The 18,469-nt window shown below is 41.1% G+C and overlaps 1 protein-coding gene across 1 annotated transcript; it reads right to left on the bottom strand.

The window, feature by feature from the left end:
* Positions 1-15,205: 15,205 nt before the first annotated feature.
* On the bottom strand, positions 15,206-18,469 carry LOC102235496 (fibroblast growth factor 9). Its single transcript, XM_023333454.1, has 3 exons — positions 18,026-18,469; positions 16,551-16,654; positions 15,206-16,241 (listed from the first exon to the last, which is right to left on the bottom strand). Exons 1-3 carry the CDS (start codon positions 18,429-18,431, stop codon positions 15,996-15,998), a joined length of 756 nt encoding a protein of 251 aa, XP_023189222.1. The 5' UTR covers positions 18,432-18,469; the 3' UTR covers positions 15,206-15,995.

Raw genomic sequence — 18,469 nt, 5'->3', positions numbered from 1 at the left:
TAACTGCATTGATGCCTAATCCAGACATTTTTCCTAATCTTGTGTTGACAAATGTTGCGAAAGTGGTCCCCTATAGTATTTACAAGCAGGGGCGCCGTATAGGGGGGAATAATTATGACAATGCCAAGGGCTCCTTCACAATTTTTATTTATTTTTTGTTAATAGAAAAAAAGGGGCTCTGTCAACTACAAAGTTAATTATATTGCAGTAAAAATTAAATGTTACCCCTCCCTGTCCCAGACCAAGAAGTACACATTTGCCCTGAACCCCCACCGGATCTGCATGAAATGGTTCGTTCCTGCTTGGAGCTTGACGGTGTTCAGCAGCAGTCAGTGGAAAACAAGAACGACTGCAATAACTATGCTGCCTACAAAAATAATAAAGTTAGATTTTCAAAATACTACTGAGCATAAAAACTGATCAACACAGAGAGAACAGAACTAAACATAAAATAATCCAGAAAATGGCTGCCCTGTTTGAATGTTGCCTAGCAACAGGTTTAAGGGATTCATCCTGCTCATAAACACCAGATGGCAAAAATAAAAAAAAAACAACCAAATAAACAAAAAAAAAAAAACAACTAAAACCTGATGTTTTTGTTTAAAATAATATGACAACTCTTGTATGAGAAATTAAGCATTAAGCAATACAAACACATTCCAAAGTTCTCTTCAAACGACTTCTCAGTTTGAAGCTGTATGGACATTTTAGCCCTTTTGAAATGAAAACTTTGATTTCTTTTCAGATGTACAATTTCTAAAACAGGCCATCGCGAATAGATGATCAGACTGGACTTCGTTAGGAAGCTAAAATACTTCCGGGTTTGCAGCAAGATGCTGCAGGTCTTCTATAAGTCTGTTGGTGAGAGCGTCATCTCTTCAGCCGTCATCTGTTGGGGCAGCAGCATCAGAGCCAGGAACCTAAAAAGGCTCAACAACCTGATTCAAAAGTTCTGGTTCTGTTCTGGGGACGACTGTGGAGCCTCTGGAGATGATGATGCCAAGAAGGATTCTCCATTAAGCCAAGAAGATTATGGACAACCCTGACTATCCTGTTCATGAAACTGTCTTTGGAAAATAGAGCTGCAGTCAGAGGCTGATGTCACACCGTCACAGCAGTGTAGTGTGAGCTTGTCATACCGATCAAACTTTATCACAAGCAGCCGTTCGTGATACTTTTCACCTGAAAATTCGCTTCATAGTTCAAAATAAGTTTCTCAACTTTGAAGACCGATTTGTCTCAGAATCTGAAAGAATACAGTCAAACCAGCCAATCACTGAAATGGAAACATCCAATAAACATTTAAAAAAGCCATCAGTCCATCACGTCTGCGCCAGTATAAAGACAGGAGAGAAAACCACCCACAGCAGACTACAACGTGGGTCTCTGATATCTTAGATTTTTTCAGAGAGTTGGGGGCTAGGTGAGGGAAGTCTAGTTAGTTTTGAGTGTTTCAGCATTGTCTAGTTTTATTTAGTTGTGACTTTTTGTTTGTCTAATTTGGGTAGTTTTTAAGAGTGTGTTTGCTAATTTTTATTAGTTATTATTAGTTAAATATTGCTCAGTTTTAATAGTAGTAGTTTTATGCTTCCATCTAAAAAAGCACGGGCTGCATGGTGGCACAGTGTCTCTCTGTATGAATGGGTACTCTGGCTTCCCCCATTCAGTCCAACATCTGTACTTATCCATTGCATTCCATTTATCCTGATTCTAAAAGTTGTCACCAAAAAATGGGGAGTTCAAGGGTCCATTAAATGTTAAATATACAACAAATCATGGATGGACGAGTGATGACTATAAATGGAATTAAGTACGAGACATTTCAGAGAAATTGTGACGATTTTCCACTTACTGCTAATGAAAACACGACTTGCTGAATGAATTCTTGTCAGTGCTGCAGTTTGTTATGCTACACCACCAAACATGACAGGGATATTTCCAATAAATAAACATAATATTAACCAGCAATAATGGGATGAAACATATCTAAAAAAAAATCAAGGGCTGCATGGTAGCAGTTTTCCCCGTGTATGCACGGGTTCTCTCTGGGTTCCCCCATTCAGTCCAACATCCGTATTCATCCATTACAATCTTTATCTCTGATTCTAAACCTGCAACCAATTTTATACACACACACACACACACACACACACACAAACCCACGCCTTCAAGCACACTGACACTTTTACACATACTGTGTGTCATCTCCCCTGTGCCGTAACTCCTCAGGTATGTATACTGTCATCGCTAGAAACACCTCGGGTTCCTCCTTCAAATCTCTCTCTATTTAAACAGAAACACTTGGTGACACAATAATCTAGCTACCTCACAGGAAAAACATAAAATACACACACACACACGTGTCACATGTTTGATGGTGTCTTATTATTATCTACTAATTAATAGGCTAAATATATGGGTTATGTGTTTTGTTGATGCCACTGAGTGAACATGTACATATGTTTACGTTTTCACTGGCATTTTTGATGATTTGTGCTTGCAGATTAACTCCACGGCCTCCTTGGCATCATTGTAATCTGGAGTTTCTTCCACAGACTCCATCAGATTTAAGTTGGAGCTCAAAAATATTAATATTACTTCCAGTCCAAAAAAAAAATATTGTAGAAGAGGTTTGCTTTAAACCATAAATGTGCTGGTTTGAATTATGTAGCACTTAATTAGATACACTGCATTGATTTTACCAACTCAAATGTACACACAGAATCTGCTAAATCCTAAATAGCTCACATTAGTATCAGGGGGGAAGAACAGTTGTGAATAATAGGAATAAATATTAAAAAACATAAAGTGAACAACTGAAACACTGCATTTCTATGTTGTTACCTCTGTTATTGTGGTTGTGCAATCCTGGTTTTTAGTAAATGTACCTCAAATTAGTCAAACCAATTCATGATATAAGCTGCGTTCACAGCATGAAGTGACACTATTACGATTTTGTTTTTTTGACGTAATGCAACCTGTATCTAATCTTTTCATGACAGTTTGAACACAACAGGCCCGATGGTTTTCGAATGCGACCCAGGCCACTTGGGTATCCGATACGTGTCCGATTCAAATGTGACCTAAGGTCAAAGTCGCATTTGAATCAGATACGTATCAGATACATGAGGGACACTTTCAGGTCGTTTGCCCGTTCACACTGGAGAACAAATACAGGTCGTATTTATTCGGAAGTGTGAACGACCACTGCAAACAAACAAAAAAAAAAAAAAAATCAGAATTGGGTCAGTTCGAGCTGCAGTGTGAACGTACCCTTAAGACATAATTTTTGGATTAATCACACAAATGATTACATTGTTTATGTGCAGCATTGTGTTTATGTCCATGTTGTGCCAGCCCCTCGCCTAGAGACCACTGGAGATAGGCACCAGCCTATAAGACAACACACACTGTCTGAACTCCTATTATTGTGTAAAAGCGTGTGAGAAGCATTCGTTTTTCTGTTAGCACAGAGCAGCAGGCTGATGTCCCGAGGACACCCGGGTCGCTGTTGTTGTGAAGTCATGTTTTGCTTTTAGAAACCTGGCAGGTTCTCAGCCTGACCGCTGTCTACACCTCTCTGAAAAGAACAGTCACACACACATCCTCATAAACACCGCCACACACATGCACATGCATTCCCACAGTTGCTTTGAGGTGAGGTTTGGTAAAAAAAAAAAAAAAAAACTTCCCTGCCTGTCTTTCATGTGTGAAGCTTAAGAGCTGTCACACTAACAGCAGGAAACCGCGTTGCTTTGATAGGCCCTCTGCAGAGGGCAGAAGCCTGTCAGCGGCAGGCCTGGGCCTGTGAGTGCGAGCGTTTGTTGATGCATCTGGGTACGGGTCAGGTGCTGCTTTTAAAGACAGATGGATATTTGGAAGATGTAGAACATGGTGATCAAACGACGACTGAAATGTGAGTGTGAAGTTAAAGTAAAGTAAATAGCACTTGTTAGCTAATTATGCTGATAGCCACAGGTGGGTTTTAGCGTGACAGCAGCTACTGAAGTGGTCGAAGTGTTGGTATAACCCAAATAGATACAACACTCCCTCACCTGCCTTCACAAGCTGCGTTTCCATTAACCACAGAGTTACGCAAATTGAAATTATGAAAAAAAGATTCACATAATGGAACCTGATTTTTTTAAAAATAAAATGTTGAGCTTTTTCATCCATATTGAAATAGATGTATTTCACAGAACTGTAACCATTTTTGTTGCCTGGCCATTGCCGTTCTGTGCTATTCCCATCGGAAAAATTCTCAGTCACCACACATCCTGGGCTTTCTCCCCTTCACGAGGACTGTCTCCAGCAGAATTTCTCCTGGCCAAATCAGCAGACAGAAGGAGAAATTGTGAACGTTGACATCGATTTCCTGCGTTGTTTTAGTATTGCACTCTGCCTGCAGCTGTAGCAGTGTCAGTGGAGGAAGTGAACGAAGCCGTTCAGTCCATGTTGGCCACGCTAACAAACAATGAATTAGCATTAACAGCTGCCTCGTTCGGTTCAGCACTTCTCTCTTCGCAGTGGAGGTTGGTTGGCAATTTCCGGTAAGCTTCATAGCGAACTGGAACATTACATACGTCGCAGCCAAGTGTTAGCATTTGGGTAAAATTTTAAACTTCAACAGAGTCCATGAATCCAGAACGCAATCGTTTGTCAACACCCGAGAGTCCAGACAATCTGCACGAAGCGTCTAGCGTAGGACAAGAATATATTAAACATACACACAACGGTGCGTAGGAGTTAATATTTGGCAGGGTTAAAGTTGTGCGTCATTTGAAAACTTTGAAATCCCCTCATAAAGTACTAGAAGGCTGAAATGTGAGCGTGCAAGCAGCTTCACAGCACACTCACACAGTTGCAGGCAAACACGTCGACCCACTTAGTATTGATTACGCGTTTGAGATAATCAATTAATCTTCAACTGAATTCACATCAAGCAGTTGGGACTGAAGACACAGGGGAAATGCATTTCAAAGGAGCGGCAGAGGCATTCTTCTCCTCCGCCATCAATGATGCGTTTGACACACATTTGTCATGTCAAGACCCTGAGGAAAATCCACACCAATTATTCAGTGCGGAAAGAAAAAGAAAATCCATGACTTTCTACTCCCCTTTGCCATTTGGAGAAAATCTTTGCTGTCACTTTTTCCTCCTGTCCCTGTAGGAACACCTGTGTTATTAGGTTTTTATGATGACTGTACACTCTGAACATGTGGAAGCATCTCTCCTTCAGTGAGCACACAAATGCAGTTACATTGATCTGCTAATCTAGTGGGGCGGAGAAGTGCAAGACTTTCATTTGGCAAAAATCATTATCCACCGCGGCAAGAAGGAGAGAAGATAAAGGGATTTGGAAACGACGAGCTGGTAGCAAAACGTGAAAAATCAGGTAACAGAAAGAAGGAAATCATGAAATTAACAAAAAATAAATAAAAATAAGTGATTTAGTAGCTTAAAACATCTTGTGTATCTCTCAAGCCCGTCCTAGCATCTGACAGAGAGCACAGAGGGCTTTGCAGCAGGAGGCAGTCAATAGTGCTTGGCGAGTGATCTATCGACAGAGCGGGAAGCGCGTGAGAGATGAGTTCAATATACTTCAATTTAGCTCCACTTGCTTTAATTACTTCCACCATGTGTGTGTTTATATGTGTGTTTCCCCAGAGACCGGTTGGCTTAACACCGATAAGGAAAGTGCTGCTCTGGCTGTTTTTAAGGGGACTGCAGACTATTTCTGGAAGGACGAGAATTGGTATTTCATAATCACGTGAAGTTTTTTGACATCCTCTGGGGAGTTAAAAATGAAAAAAAAAAAGAGAGTCAATTAATTACAAGTTACAAAGAATAATTAGATCACCCAATTAAAAATTCTGTTGTAGAAATGCTTAAAAATATTGCTGTCTAATGTTGCTTTCTTTAACCTCTGGCTAAATAAGGGATTCATTTGCACTTAACAAAAACATTAAGCTTGTTCTACTCATTTAACAGAGCAAAACAACCAAACTAAGCAAAAAAAGTAAGGACACCCTCAGTGTCTGACATCATTCCGTACAGTTTACCCCTCTTCTCACAGTTGGTCATGTCACAGGGTCCAATTCTTCTTTAACTTTATTTCATTAATGATGTCCAATTCTTCTGAAAAAAGTCCACCTTGACGGTTTTTAAAAAAATAAATTTCTCCTTCTCTGCCAGACATTGTGGACATAAAATTCAAAAAAAATTATTAAGTATTAATCTGCACGAGGACGGGCTTTGCTAGCAACATTTGCAGGTCCTAGCTTGGCTCTGACCATCCAATCAGAGGCCAGAAAACCTATGACGACATTGTGGACGTTCTAACTGGCCCAGTGGGGCAAATTTGAAACCTGATTGGTTTAAAAAAAAGCGCTGCTTTATTGCTGGGTTTCAGATGATGGAGGGCAGGAAGTAAATGCGGCCCATTTATTTCTGTTGATCCAACATCAAAATGCCTAAAGTCTCTGTTCTGTACGGTTGTTCCAACCGTTCTAATAGAAAAGAAAGATAAACGTTATTTTCGTGTTTCGAAGATAGTTGGTCACAAGGGAGTTAATTTTAAAAGACTTACCGAAAAAAGAGGAGGAAGGGGATCAACAATCTACAGCTAAAAACAGGAGGTGCGGAAACTAACAACACCAGACTTTGCAGCGCCACCTTCTAACAGGTTCTGATTGCGTCCTTTAATTATATTTTTTCAGATATTTTATTGGACAGTTACTTAGAAGGACAAACATTCATATGTAAGGTAAGATATATTATTTTTATGCCCTAGCGTGGTTGTCCTCTGAGTGCTAATGTTGTTGCAGTTAGCTCATTGCCGAGTCACGGACAGAAAATACGTATAATATTTATTCAGTGGGACTTTAATCCCAAAAAAAAAAAAAAAAAAAAAAGCAAAATAAATTAAATAAAACCTACCCAACCATACAGTCACAGTAAGCTGTGATTATTCCCCCACATGCTTCGTGTCTGGACACGAACTATATTCTGACACGCACATGGGGTTTCTGTAGATCGCTGTGAATGGTTGACCTACTTTGGACCTGAATCCAGAGTCCTACAACGACTCAACATTAACGTACAACTCCAGCCTGAATTTGGGTTTACAGAAGCTAAATAAATGATTTACCGGCAGATCCAAGCTTATACAAATAACATGGGTTTAGTTTGTTGTTAGCTATAGCATCGTTATCATAGACTAATTACTTAAAATAGCACAACTCACTACTCACCCCACAGAAACAAGTCCACAGCCATTTAATGCTTCTTTTGATCCTGAATTTGACCCAACTTGAAACTAAATGATTGTATTCTCCAGGCTTTTGAAAGTTTTCTTCTGGCTCGTGGTATAATATGAGGTCTGCAGCTCCAGTTATGTGGATCACCTTGACACCGGGTAAATCCTCAAGACTATAAGAGAAGTCTTTTTTACAGAGATAATACGGATCATATCCTAAATATATGCACATTTTTTCGAGATGCCTTGTCTGTTCCAGCCTATTTAGGGCATTAGCTACTGATTGTGATCCATTTTGCTTTGTTTTGTACAGAAGAAATCCACTTCCGGACCTCCATTTGAATGTCATCCGGGTCACGCGTCTGCAACCCAGCAATAGTTTTATTAAAGTATGACCACACTAATGATTTTGACGGATTTAGGCAGATTAGCTTGTCCCTGGTACCACGTGGAGACTGAAACCTGATTGGATGAAACATCCATAGTCCCTGCAGACACGTACGGAAAGCAGCGCAGCCAAGAGAAACGTTATAAAAAGGAAATTAATTATTAAATTACAACAGAAGAAGGAGAGCGAATGAGAACTGTAGAGCGACCGCTAGCACAATTCTGTCATATGAGTTAATTAAAGTGTAAACTGTTTCCGATCGTAAACAAGCTTTGATTTTAAGATTCCGTACACGTTGCAAATTACAGTGCTTCGGATGTGTTCAGAAAGTGATTATTTCTAATGCACCGAGCTCATTTTGCAATTTGGGAGCAAGTAAAGTGTTTCTTAAACTAAGAATAATGTTCATGACGATGAGAGATGGGACTTTTGATGTAAACATTTTAATGTGGCTTGTGTGGATCGTCCTCCTTTATGCCCAAACCGTCTTGTTTTATGTTGTTTGTGGTCTGAGTTGAAGGTGGTGGTTAGAGTATCTGACCTGGGATGTGCCTTCTGCTCAGCCTCATGTCCCCATAGGTGCTGAGCTGTTGGTGATCGCAGGGCTGAAAATATGCGCAGCAGTGGGAATCTTCCATCTGCAGCATGTCAGAAATGTCAAGTAACACTCTTTCATTGAAGCGTAGAGAAAAGAACAGCAGGGCGTGGAGCTACAAGTCACAGACATTTGGTTTATTTATTCGTTTGTGATGTGGTTTGACTCAGTTGTTTGCTCCGAAACAATCTGACAGGTACTTTCGTCACGTTATTTTCCTAGCAATAGCAGAATTAAAGCACACCCTCTTTTAAAAGCTTTAGCAAAAATGTCTGATCTTCGTCAACTCTTTTCTTCCACTTCTGGAGCGATCTCCGGTCCGCTTGGCATTCGCGTCAAGCGTTCACTTCAATCAAACGGAGACCTGTGATTTCAGGCGGGCCAGAGTTCGCCTTTTTGATCCGCATCAGAGTTTGATTGCACATTCAAAAAGCAGATGCATAGTTTGTGTGTTAAATTAGTCTGGTCTAAATCTGGGCCTAAGCTGAAGCGAGAATCTTTGTCAGAATTCGAGAACTGATCTTCACAGACACTTTCCATCCAATCTGACCGACCTCCAGCTATTTTACAAAGAAGAATGTGATTTTTTTTTTTTTTTGTCTTTTGGTGTGTAAAGCTAGTGCTCATGTAACCCTCCAGTCTTGCACCAGTAGTTGCATCAAAAGTTGTCTCTAAAAAGTATTGATTCAGGGGGCAGGATGAATCCAAATGCAGGAAAGCAGACAAAAAGTCACTCCCACAAAAATACAAAATTCAAATCACATCATGCCATTCATGATTCTGTTTCCCTATAATGTCACAGAAATCTGTGGAATAATCACAGCGTTTGAAAGAATTTGCTACAATTTATTTGTAATATTTAGAAAATGTTTGACAATCTGACAGGACCCTAGCAGAGATGTGATTGGTCAGTTGATTAAATCTGTTTTGGAAACCAAATTTATGACCGAATTACTTATGAGTTTGCAAGGAAACAACAAAAGCTTTTCTAAAAGACCATCTTCAAGTGTGATTGATCATTACGGGTGAATGCTTCAATGTGTTGCCCTGAAACTGCTGGACTTTGAATAATGAAAAGCTAATAAGTAAGTCTTCCAAGCCAAAAATAGTTAAAACATGTTGATATTGGGTTCCCTGTTTCTTTTTTTTTTGTCTGACTCACTGAAGCATTTTTTCCTGTTGCACAATGGAGGTTTATAGTGATGTAACTGCAGGTGGGCAGGTCATAGTTAGGGGGATTAGGTCATTCATTCAGGTGCGATGCGTCAGTGCTGGCTCATATGTCTAAGAATTTTAGGAAGAACCCATCATGTATTTCCTTCTCTCTTTCTTTTTTTTTGTGTCTGATATCTGCTGAGTCATTCATTGGTGCATTAATCTCACGCAAAGGGAAGTACTAGTATACAAGAAAATAGCAATAGGTATTTTGTTCCATATAACACAGTAGGAGTGTAACAGGTAAACCTTCTATGGATGCAAACTCGACTAAAAACCCACCTGTTTAGGATTGTATTTGAAAAGTAATCAATTACAAAGTTATTGATGGAACCTGACTTAATATTGTGTTTTTACCTTTGATTCTATGTTGCATTGTGTTTCTGTGTTTGATATGATGTAAAGCACTTTGAAATGCCTTGCTGCTGAAATGTGCTATACAAATAAAATTTGATTGATTTGATTGAACACTTGTGTGGACTGTGCCATACACTCACTGTGTGGGGCATAGATTGAAAAGGGGGAGGTGATTAATATCACCTTCAAACAAAAAGAAAAACAACAAAAAACATGACACCCAAGAGTCTTGGGTGTCAAACTCCAGTCCTCAAGGGCCTCTGTCCTGCAGTTTTTAGATGTGCCACAGGTACAAAACACTGGAATGAAATGGCTTAATTACCTCCTCCTTGTGTAGATCAGTTCTCCAGAGCCTTAATGACCTAATTATTCTATTCAGGTGGTGCAGCAGAGGCACATCTAAAAGTTGCAGGACTGCGGCCCTCGAGGACTGGAGTTTGACACCCCTGCGCCAAGACTCTTCAGAAAATATTCTGTGGATTGAGTTAAATGGTTAAGTAGAAGCTTTACAGTGTGTGAGGAGTGAGTGGGTGGGCCTCACACACAAAGTATTACAGAACCATAACTGCTATGTAGTTGACTTAACATGGTAGTTTGACTGGCAGACATGGTAGTCCAAACTACCAGTCGAACCTGGCTGTGATAGTCAAGTGATGGAGATCCTGCTCCACAACTTCTGCTCCAAAAGTAATCAGAAGGACAACCTTTGACCTCTGGATGAAAAGGTTATGACTTTCATAACAATTAATGCTCAAACACCCTCTAATGTGCTTTAAATAAAATAATTCTGCACAAGAAAGTGGGGTCGAGCTCGTCCACAGTGATGGACTGGTCCCACAGCCAGTGGCAGCAATAGCTCAAGGGGAGGTATTATGTATTTTCCAGGCACATAGTGGCATTTTATAGCTCTATGTTTCCTTCAATTGTTATAAAAGTCCTGAATTTATCAAATAAAAGAAATTTGACTTCGTAATTTGACGCCTTCAAATTGGGCCTCCGTCTCTTTAAGAAGCTCCTGCTTTTTTGGACAATCTGCCTTCAGGAAGTCATCACAGCATTGTTTCTCTACTAAATCATGCTGAGCTCAGCTGATGTACAGTTCCACCATGTGTTTGCTAATTTCTGCAGCTGCTAGTCTGAAGGAGCTGAGAGTGAAAAGCATGTGAGGGGGAAGAGGGCTGCACTGGAGACAGATCTCCAAGGAGGAGCTTTGTGAGAGCAATTTATTTAGGCACCCCCAAATGGTTGCTATGGAGATTAAAGTATTTCTCAAACATGCATGAAAGAATCAAAAATAACACTAATAACACAGGTATGTTTTGATGAGGGAATAACATTATAACATTATATAAAGCTCAAAAAAGTTGATTTTGCATAATACTCCAACATTAATAGACTTGGAGAACAATTATTTTCCTATATAGGGTCTGGTTAGCTTTTATCCCCTAATAAATAGTAACTTTTAAACTGAATTTTGTATTTACTCATATTTTTCTAAAATTTGTGAGGGTGCAAATACTTTTTAACAGCGTTGTCACGCCAACTGGGGGGAAAAGAAGGTTTTTCTTTTTGACGAAGCATTTCCAACGTCTAAGGAATTTTCACAACTTTTGCGTAGTTCTCTTGTTTTTTATGCTGTGGTGTTTCCTCCGCAGAACATTACCTGCAGGATCACACAGTTGAGATCTAACCAGTCGGTGGAAAACCCCACAGATGAGAGAAAGAGTGGAGCGGGGGCCGACGTTCGGCACTACACGCACGCACACACGCAGTCGGGCCTTCACACATCAGTCAGACAGCCCTCTAGTCAGGAGAACCCCTGGCTCACCTTCACACAGATTTATAGATCACACACACACACACGCACACACAAGTTGTGCTGACATGAATTTATGCAGTCACTTTGACTCACATAAACATGCCTCCACCTCCGTGCAAATGCACTTACGTTCATGCACACACACACACACACTCCCTCACTTCAAAAGAAGGTTGTAACCTGATGGGCTGCCAATAGCCCACATGAACTTTTTAAAAAATATTTCTCTTCTTTTTGGAAACCCACCTGTTCCTTGCAAAACTTTCAACTCATATCTTTCTCTTCCCCCCCCTGTAATCCCAGCTTTAAGATCAGTGTCCGACACACGCTCCACATGCTGGTACTCAGGCACTGCTTGTCTGCACATCCCTCTTCTTCTGCGCTGTCCGCCCCTATCAGAGTGGTATACACACACCGACTGAGCCAAGCCCCAACTAGACACAATGTAGCCATCTTCGTCCTCCTCCTGCTGCTGCAGAGCTCTGTAATCTTATCTGCAACACGTTGCCGAGCTGATGAGCCTGTATGCTGGCTCCGACCTGCAAATGACGAAGTCTCCTTGATGTAAAATGCAGCTGTGCAGACGAACCTCACAGGGATGTTGTTTCCGCAGCATCTGGGCAACACGAGCCAGATGTTGGAGGTTGATGAGGCTTTGTTTTCTCCTGTCTGAGAGCACAGGTGTCACAAGAAAGGGCCGCTCCGATAATACGTTTTAACACCGAGCAATCAGTTCGATTGGGTGACGTGGATTGGTAGTCATACACAATCCCACTGCAGAGTTTTTAACAGCTTCCTGACTTGTCTTAGGCAATGACGTTCCACCCTTCCATTTAAGGGTGTTTTCACGCCCGATAGTCTGGTAGACGCGGTTGGATTGGGGACCAAAGTGGGAACATTTGGTCATTTTTAGCTGGTGTGGTTTGCTTTCACACTGCACTGTGTCAAACGATGCAAACCCTTTGAAAAAAAACTGTTCACTTCCTCACCTGTGGGGGCGCTTGACCAAGAATCATTGAAAGAACTGACACGAAAACCTCTGAACGCAACTTCCTGATTGACAAAATGCAAACAAAACTGGAGTAGCGTCAGAGTTACGCCGTCTTGAAGTTAGCGGTGGCTACATGTATTGGTAGCTCTGTTAAATGTGTGCAGAAAGCCTTAAAACTAATTTTTCTTTTACTGCCCAGTCATAATCTCTACCTGCAAATGTCTACGATTAACAAAATCATTGGCACAATTCGTGATATGTCTTGCTTACCTTTAATTTATTACTTTTTAAAGCTGATCAGAGTTTATAGTAACGTCTCATCATTTATCCACGACTGTTTCTCTGAGGTATAAATATGACGTTTTATACTCACAATCTGCTCCTTGTTCTGCTGTTAATTTGTGTCAGAAGGAAATGTGTTTCTCTAAGGTCTGCATGTGGAGGACACACAGACTTCGGTGATTCAAATGTTAAAGTGATGAGGATTCAAACTGGATGTGGCTGAGAGGTTCAATTAAACCGTCTCTGCTGCCCGAATCAAGAACGAACAGAAGCAAGATGATTATTGTTCCAGGTTTCGGATGCAATTATCACAAAATAAGTGACGCTTATTTTATTTGGGTTACTGTGGCTTCTGATGAAGGATGTTGGTCTCGAGAGGCCACCACATCGTGACGTCAGCACACTTTCTCACCTTTGCTGCCTTGATGTTTTACCACACGGTTCAGGTTTGTTATTCTCTTAAAGCCTTCTGTATTGCTCACCGTTATCCAGACTTAACAGGTGAGTCACACAAGAAGTTAACATGAGATGGAGGTGGATGACTAAGAAAGGATGAAAGAGAGCAGCAGATCTCTGGTCCCACTGCTAATTGCGTTGTCTGTCAGAGGGAGCGTGGCTCCTCTCACAAATGATTTAATGTTATTTATTACCCATCTTTCTGTCTAGTGCTTAACCAACATTTCTAACTGTTAAAGACCGTGGTGATCCTTTGTTACTCATAAATGTATTAAAATGGCACTTTGATAAGGTTACGGAACTGAAATAATCAAAATAGCAAGGTGACATAATGTTATTGGGTATATAAAACAAGTGATGCAATAGAAGAAGACTTTAGACAGCATTGAAGAAAATATTGTTTTCCTTCGAAGTTTACTCATCATTGAAACAACTTTTATGTACATTTTCAGCTTCTGATGACAAAATCGAACTCTTCCTTAACTGATGATAAAACGTGCAGCTTCCATAATTTTCAAAATTAAAACCTGGCTGCGCAAATTTGAAGTTGTTGAGGATTTTCGTTTGCTCGTACAAGCTTGGGAGGAAGCATACAAGTTCTGCAAGTTTCACCAACACAGATTTAAGACTCTTTATGATGACAGAAATTTACGGAAGAAAATCACACATGTTGTCAATTGCCGATAAATTTCCACATATCCATAAGATACCTAAAAAAAACTCATCTGTGTAGCTAACAAAATGTATATTAGCAGCTAGGTAGCGGTAGCCTCAACCACCACGAGTCGCAGGACAACATCTGCACGCGACTCAAACCTTTGCCTGACAGGAAAGTCACACAAGAAAGATTGAAAAGTCTTGCTGTGACAAAATTTAAGACGTGATTTGAATATTTAAATGCTAATTTACATTTGTTTATGCTAATTTACATTTTTTTTCTATGAATTTAAGAAATGTAAAGGCTTTAATTGTAGATACACAAATTTAAGACTTTAAGAGTTGTGCGTACACAACGTATAAATCCACCCTATATCAGAACCAGCTTTGATCTGTGCTTAAAAGATCATTGTTCTGTTAGAACAATGATCTTTGCTACCAAAAGCTACTTTACCATGTAGCTTTTGGTTTGAGGTGAAGTTTAAGAATTTGGAAGAAGTCCTTACTTTTCATGGATTTAATTTTTTTTTTTTTGGTTTGGGTAATGCAACAGCACCACTGACAGTAAAACAGCCCCATAGCATGATCATACCACCACTGTGCTTCACTGCATTATTAGGTTTGAAAGCCTCGCCCTGACTTCTCCAAACTTTCTTGTAGTTATTGTGACCAAATACATCTGTCTTTGACCATGAGTCGTTTCTACAGACAGACAAGCTGGGAAGATTTTGGGAAAAGGTGCCTCTGTTTTGATCAGTGCCCTGTCAGTTCTTATTGAACTACACTTGGGTCCCTGGTGGTGTTCCAGTATCTTCCAGTTTATTTGATTGGTTTTGGTGGTTGAAGTGTGCTGCTTCTGAAAATCCTAACCAGTTCTTTTTTTTTCTTCTGAGTGGAATAGCGCAGGCTGGTCTGTTGAAATTTTGATTCATTTGGACCTTCCAGTAACATAACGATCCCAAATGCACATTTTTACACACATATTAGAGTTGTAAATCAGTTTATCAGTATTGCAGCAAAAAGCATAAAAACGTCATGTAAAACAAAAATGTTAATAGGTAAATGTAAAAAATGCAACAAAAAAATTCCGTTTTTCAGGGTATTTTTGTTTTATTTCACCTCATACCTGTAAAAATATATTCTTGAAATAAATAAATATATGAAATAAATATAATGTGTGCCCTAAGGGCAAAAAACAACAACATATAAATAATAAAATCCATCTAAATGTTTGCCTTTTATCAGCCAGACGCTCGCTGTCGTGACTGCGGACAGTCAGGTGTACAACAGCTAAATTCCTTCACTGAACGAGTCCCTCGTGTTTCAACCAAAAAGACCCGTCTCTCGTTTCGTCATCCTCTCAAACTTTGCAGAGCAGTGGTAGTTTCTGAGCAGCAGCTGATTTCCAGAACAAGCATGGCTGCTTTCCAGTGCATGAAACTATTGCTTGTTTGTTTTTTAACACAAACAAGCCATAGCAGCCTCGGTAAAGTTAGACAGAAAAAAACAACTAAAACATCTACTGATAGTAGTGGAGCAGTGAAGTCCCAGCAGACATGGCTGTGAGAGGCTACCAGCAGCTGGTGGTTAATCACACAACTATCAGATCCTGTCCATTTGAGCATGTATTTGGACTTTATCAAATGAAAACTAATAAAAATCCAAAAAATAAAAGAATTTATCCTCTTGGCCACCAGGGTCTTTCCATAGGCCAATGAGGAACATTTGAGGAACCTGCTCTGTGTCCCTTTGTTAGAGTCCACTTGCGTTTTTCTTCTCATATCCCAGACTTTTTTCCTTCCCTCTCCAACCCAACAGCGTGGACCAGACTCAGTGCTTTCTTCGCGACCCTGTTCCATCCAGATCCACAAGATCCTCCGTCTCCAAAAAAAAAAGGAAAGGGATGACTTTTGGCGCACTCAGTTGGCCTATTTCGACCAGTTTTAGCTGCATGAGGGCACAGGCGGCGTTTAACCCTCAGCTCTGGCCCAGTATGTCTCTGTACAGGTCTGGGACTCTCTCTGGATCGACGGGCCTCGGTAGGAAGTGCGTGAACCTCTGATGCCGTCGCGACCTCGTTCCGTCCCGCGACGTGCCATCTTTGTTCAGCCCAACGAAGTAGAAGGCCCCTTTCTCCCCATGCCGGTAGATGTTTGAGGAATAAGTGTTGTACCAGTTTTCCTCAAACTGTTCCCTGAAAACGCACTCTGCTGACAGCTTTTCCTGTGAGAGAAAATAAGGGACGTTAGCTTTGTGATGCAGAAAAAACCCCCCACTTTCACATTCTAATATGCTTGAACTCGTCAAAATCGAACTGAATTACTGTCCACTGCACAGAGATTTGCTAAAAAGACAATTTGAGATTAATACACTTTTATAAAAAAAAATGCACAAGCAAAAAAGCATTTCTACGTTTCTTTTTGTTAATTTTTAGCAATAGAACCACATTAGATTATTGATCTGTGTAGATGAAGAGAATCATTCAGCAAAAATCAGCACTGAGTGTATATTTACTAAATGTGTGATCCTTACCGATCCATACAGCTCCCCCTTGCTGTTCATGGCGAGGTAAAGGCCGCTGTCCACCCCTCTGATGCTGACCAGACCCACCGCAAGACTGATGAACTCCAGAATACCTGCGAAGGCAAAAGAGAATGAGAAAATTTACATCGAGGTTAACAAAAACATGGAAGAGCAGTGTCCATATGTATAAAAAACAACAATAAGACCATAATGACCTCTGACACAGATCTGTCCCAAAATTTAGCAAACTAAGAAGCTGTTTGGCACTCCCATACCAACAGGGGGCCCCAAAGAGCACCTGAACTGTTACTCAAGTCACACATAGACGTATATGATTCTTTGCACAACTGATACATTAGAAGTAGTCAAGCTAAACAAATTTGTGATGATTTTTAAAGCACCATGTGTACATGAGAACAGTCAGTGTGTAAAAACGTTTTTCTGACCAACATGGTAAAACGCTTTCGGACACTGGTGGCTCTAGACCAGATTGAACACGGGGGGCAGGGAGCGGTCCTTGTTTTTTAAGTTGAGGCACAAAACAAAGACAATGAAATAATATATATATATAATTTAAAGTAAAAGTGTGAAGGCAAAACGTGGTCCCAACAACCAATCAGTTGCAGTTTCTGTTCCAATGAAAATCAGAAGAAAGAAAGTGACTCTACAGGGTAACAGGGGCACTGGCCCCTGTTGGTCCCCCGTCTAGAACCGCCCGTGTTTTAGAATGAGGTTGAATGTTTTCTGCTCCATGTTGCTTTAATATCTACACAAGTAAACTGCTGAGTTAGGAGAAAACGTATATATACGTATGTATATAAACATCCCAGTTCTCTCTACAGTTATATATGTGTGTGTGGTTGCATGTATAGATATTACTCATATATTCGCGCGGTAGAATAGCGCCCTGAGCAGTGAGCCATATCGCCCATCTCAAAAGTTGCCACTGAGCCTGAGACGCGCTGTGCTCTTGCATCAAACTGCGTCAAGAGGTGGAAGTGCCTGACTCGAGAACAAGAAGTTCCGCATCCCGGGAAGCACTAAGCGATCCCCCCCCCCCCCCCCCGCCCCCCCGCAGAAGTCCACTGTGATGAAACGCTGACAAACTCCAGCATCTTTCTTGTCACAGGAAGAGGGAAGGTTTCTCTCTGGGAACAAATAACTAGAACATGTACGAGTGAGAGCAGCATCAGTCTTCATCAGAGGGATTAATGACGAACAAATGATCCTGCTTGACTTGAGTGTCGGAGTGTTGCGTGCTGTGATGTAAATGGCGCAGTCCTGCACTATTCCTAAAATGTCCTGACTAGTTTAAATATATATTTATTTATTTTTTAAAGTGAGCCCAGTTTATTAAATATTGTCATGGCACTGCACAGATTTGGTCATTCTTATTTGTGTATTTATTGCGCTCTCCTTTACTATTACTATTACTACTGCTGCTGCTGCTGCTACCACTCTAGTGCCAACCGTACAGTCCCTACCGAATCTGCTGTGGTCTTTCCTGGTACCCGCCACTGTCCCGTCCGGATGGATTTCCAGGTGGAAGCCGGTCCTGCAGTAAAGCTGCCGCCGCCTCAGGATCCCTTTCAGATGGCTCAGGTCCGCCAGGCTCCGGGATAGCCTCTCCGCGGACACCAGGTTCTCCTGCTGCTGCTGCTGGTGGTGGTGCTGGTGCTGCTGCTGCTGGTGCTGCTGGTGCTGCTGCTGGTGGTGATGATGGGGCTGCTGCAGCAGCGCCTGTCCTCCCAGCATCAGTCCCGTTGCAGAGTTGTAGTCCACGGCCCCCGCTGGGGTGAGAACGAAATGCGAACCGACCGAAGCCGAAGCGGCTCCAAAGCTATCCAAAAACCCGTTGGCGAAGCTCCCGACCTCAGCCACTGCCCCCATCACAAGATTCAGACGCCCCCCTCCACCCCCCAAAGACC

Source organism: Xiphophorus maculatus, chromosome 5 (assembly GCF_002775205.1).
Source record: "Xiphophorus maculatus strain JP 163 A chromosome 5, X_maculatus-5.0-male, whole genome shotgun sequence".
Lineage (NCBI taxonomy): Eukaryota > Metazoa > Chordata > Actinopteri > Cyprinodontiformes > Poeciliidae > Xiphophorus > Xiphophorus maculatus.
The sequence above is the reverse complement of the archived record's forward strand: the minus strand, read 5'-3'. Positions and strand labels throughout refer to the sequence as shown.

Excerpts from the sequence above, each read along its gene's own strand:
- LOC102235496 (XM_023333454.1), bottom strand. The coding sequence starts at position 18,431 with ATGGGGGCAGTGGCTGAGGTCGGGAGCTTCGCCAACGGGTTTTTGGAT. Across the intron at positions 16,655-18,025 it reads GAAAGACCACAGCAGATTCG|GTATTCTGGAGTTCATCAGT; the intron begins GTAGGGACTGTA and ends TTGCCTTCGCAG. Across the intron at positions 16,242-16,550 it reads AGGGGGAGCTGTATGGATCG|GAAAAGCTGTCAGCAGAGTG; the intron begins GTAAGGATCACA and ends TTTCTCTCACAG.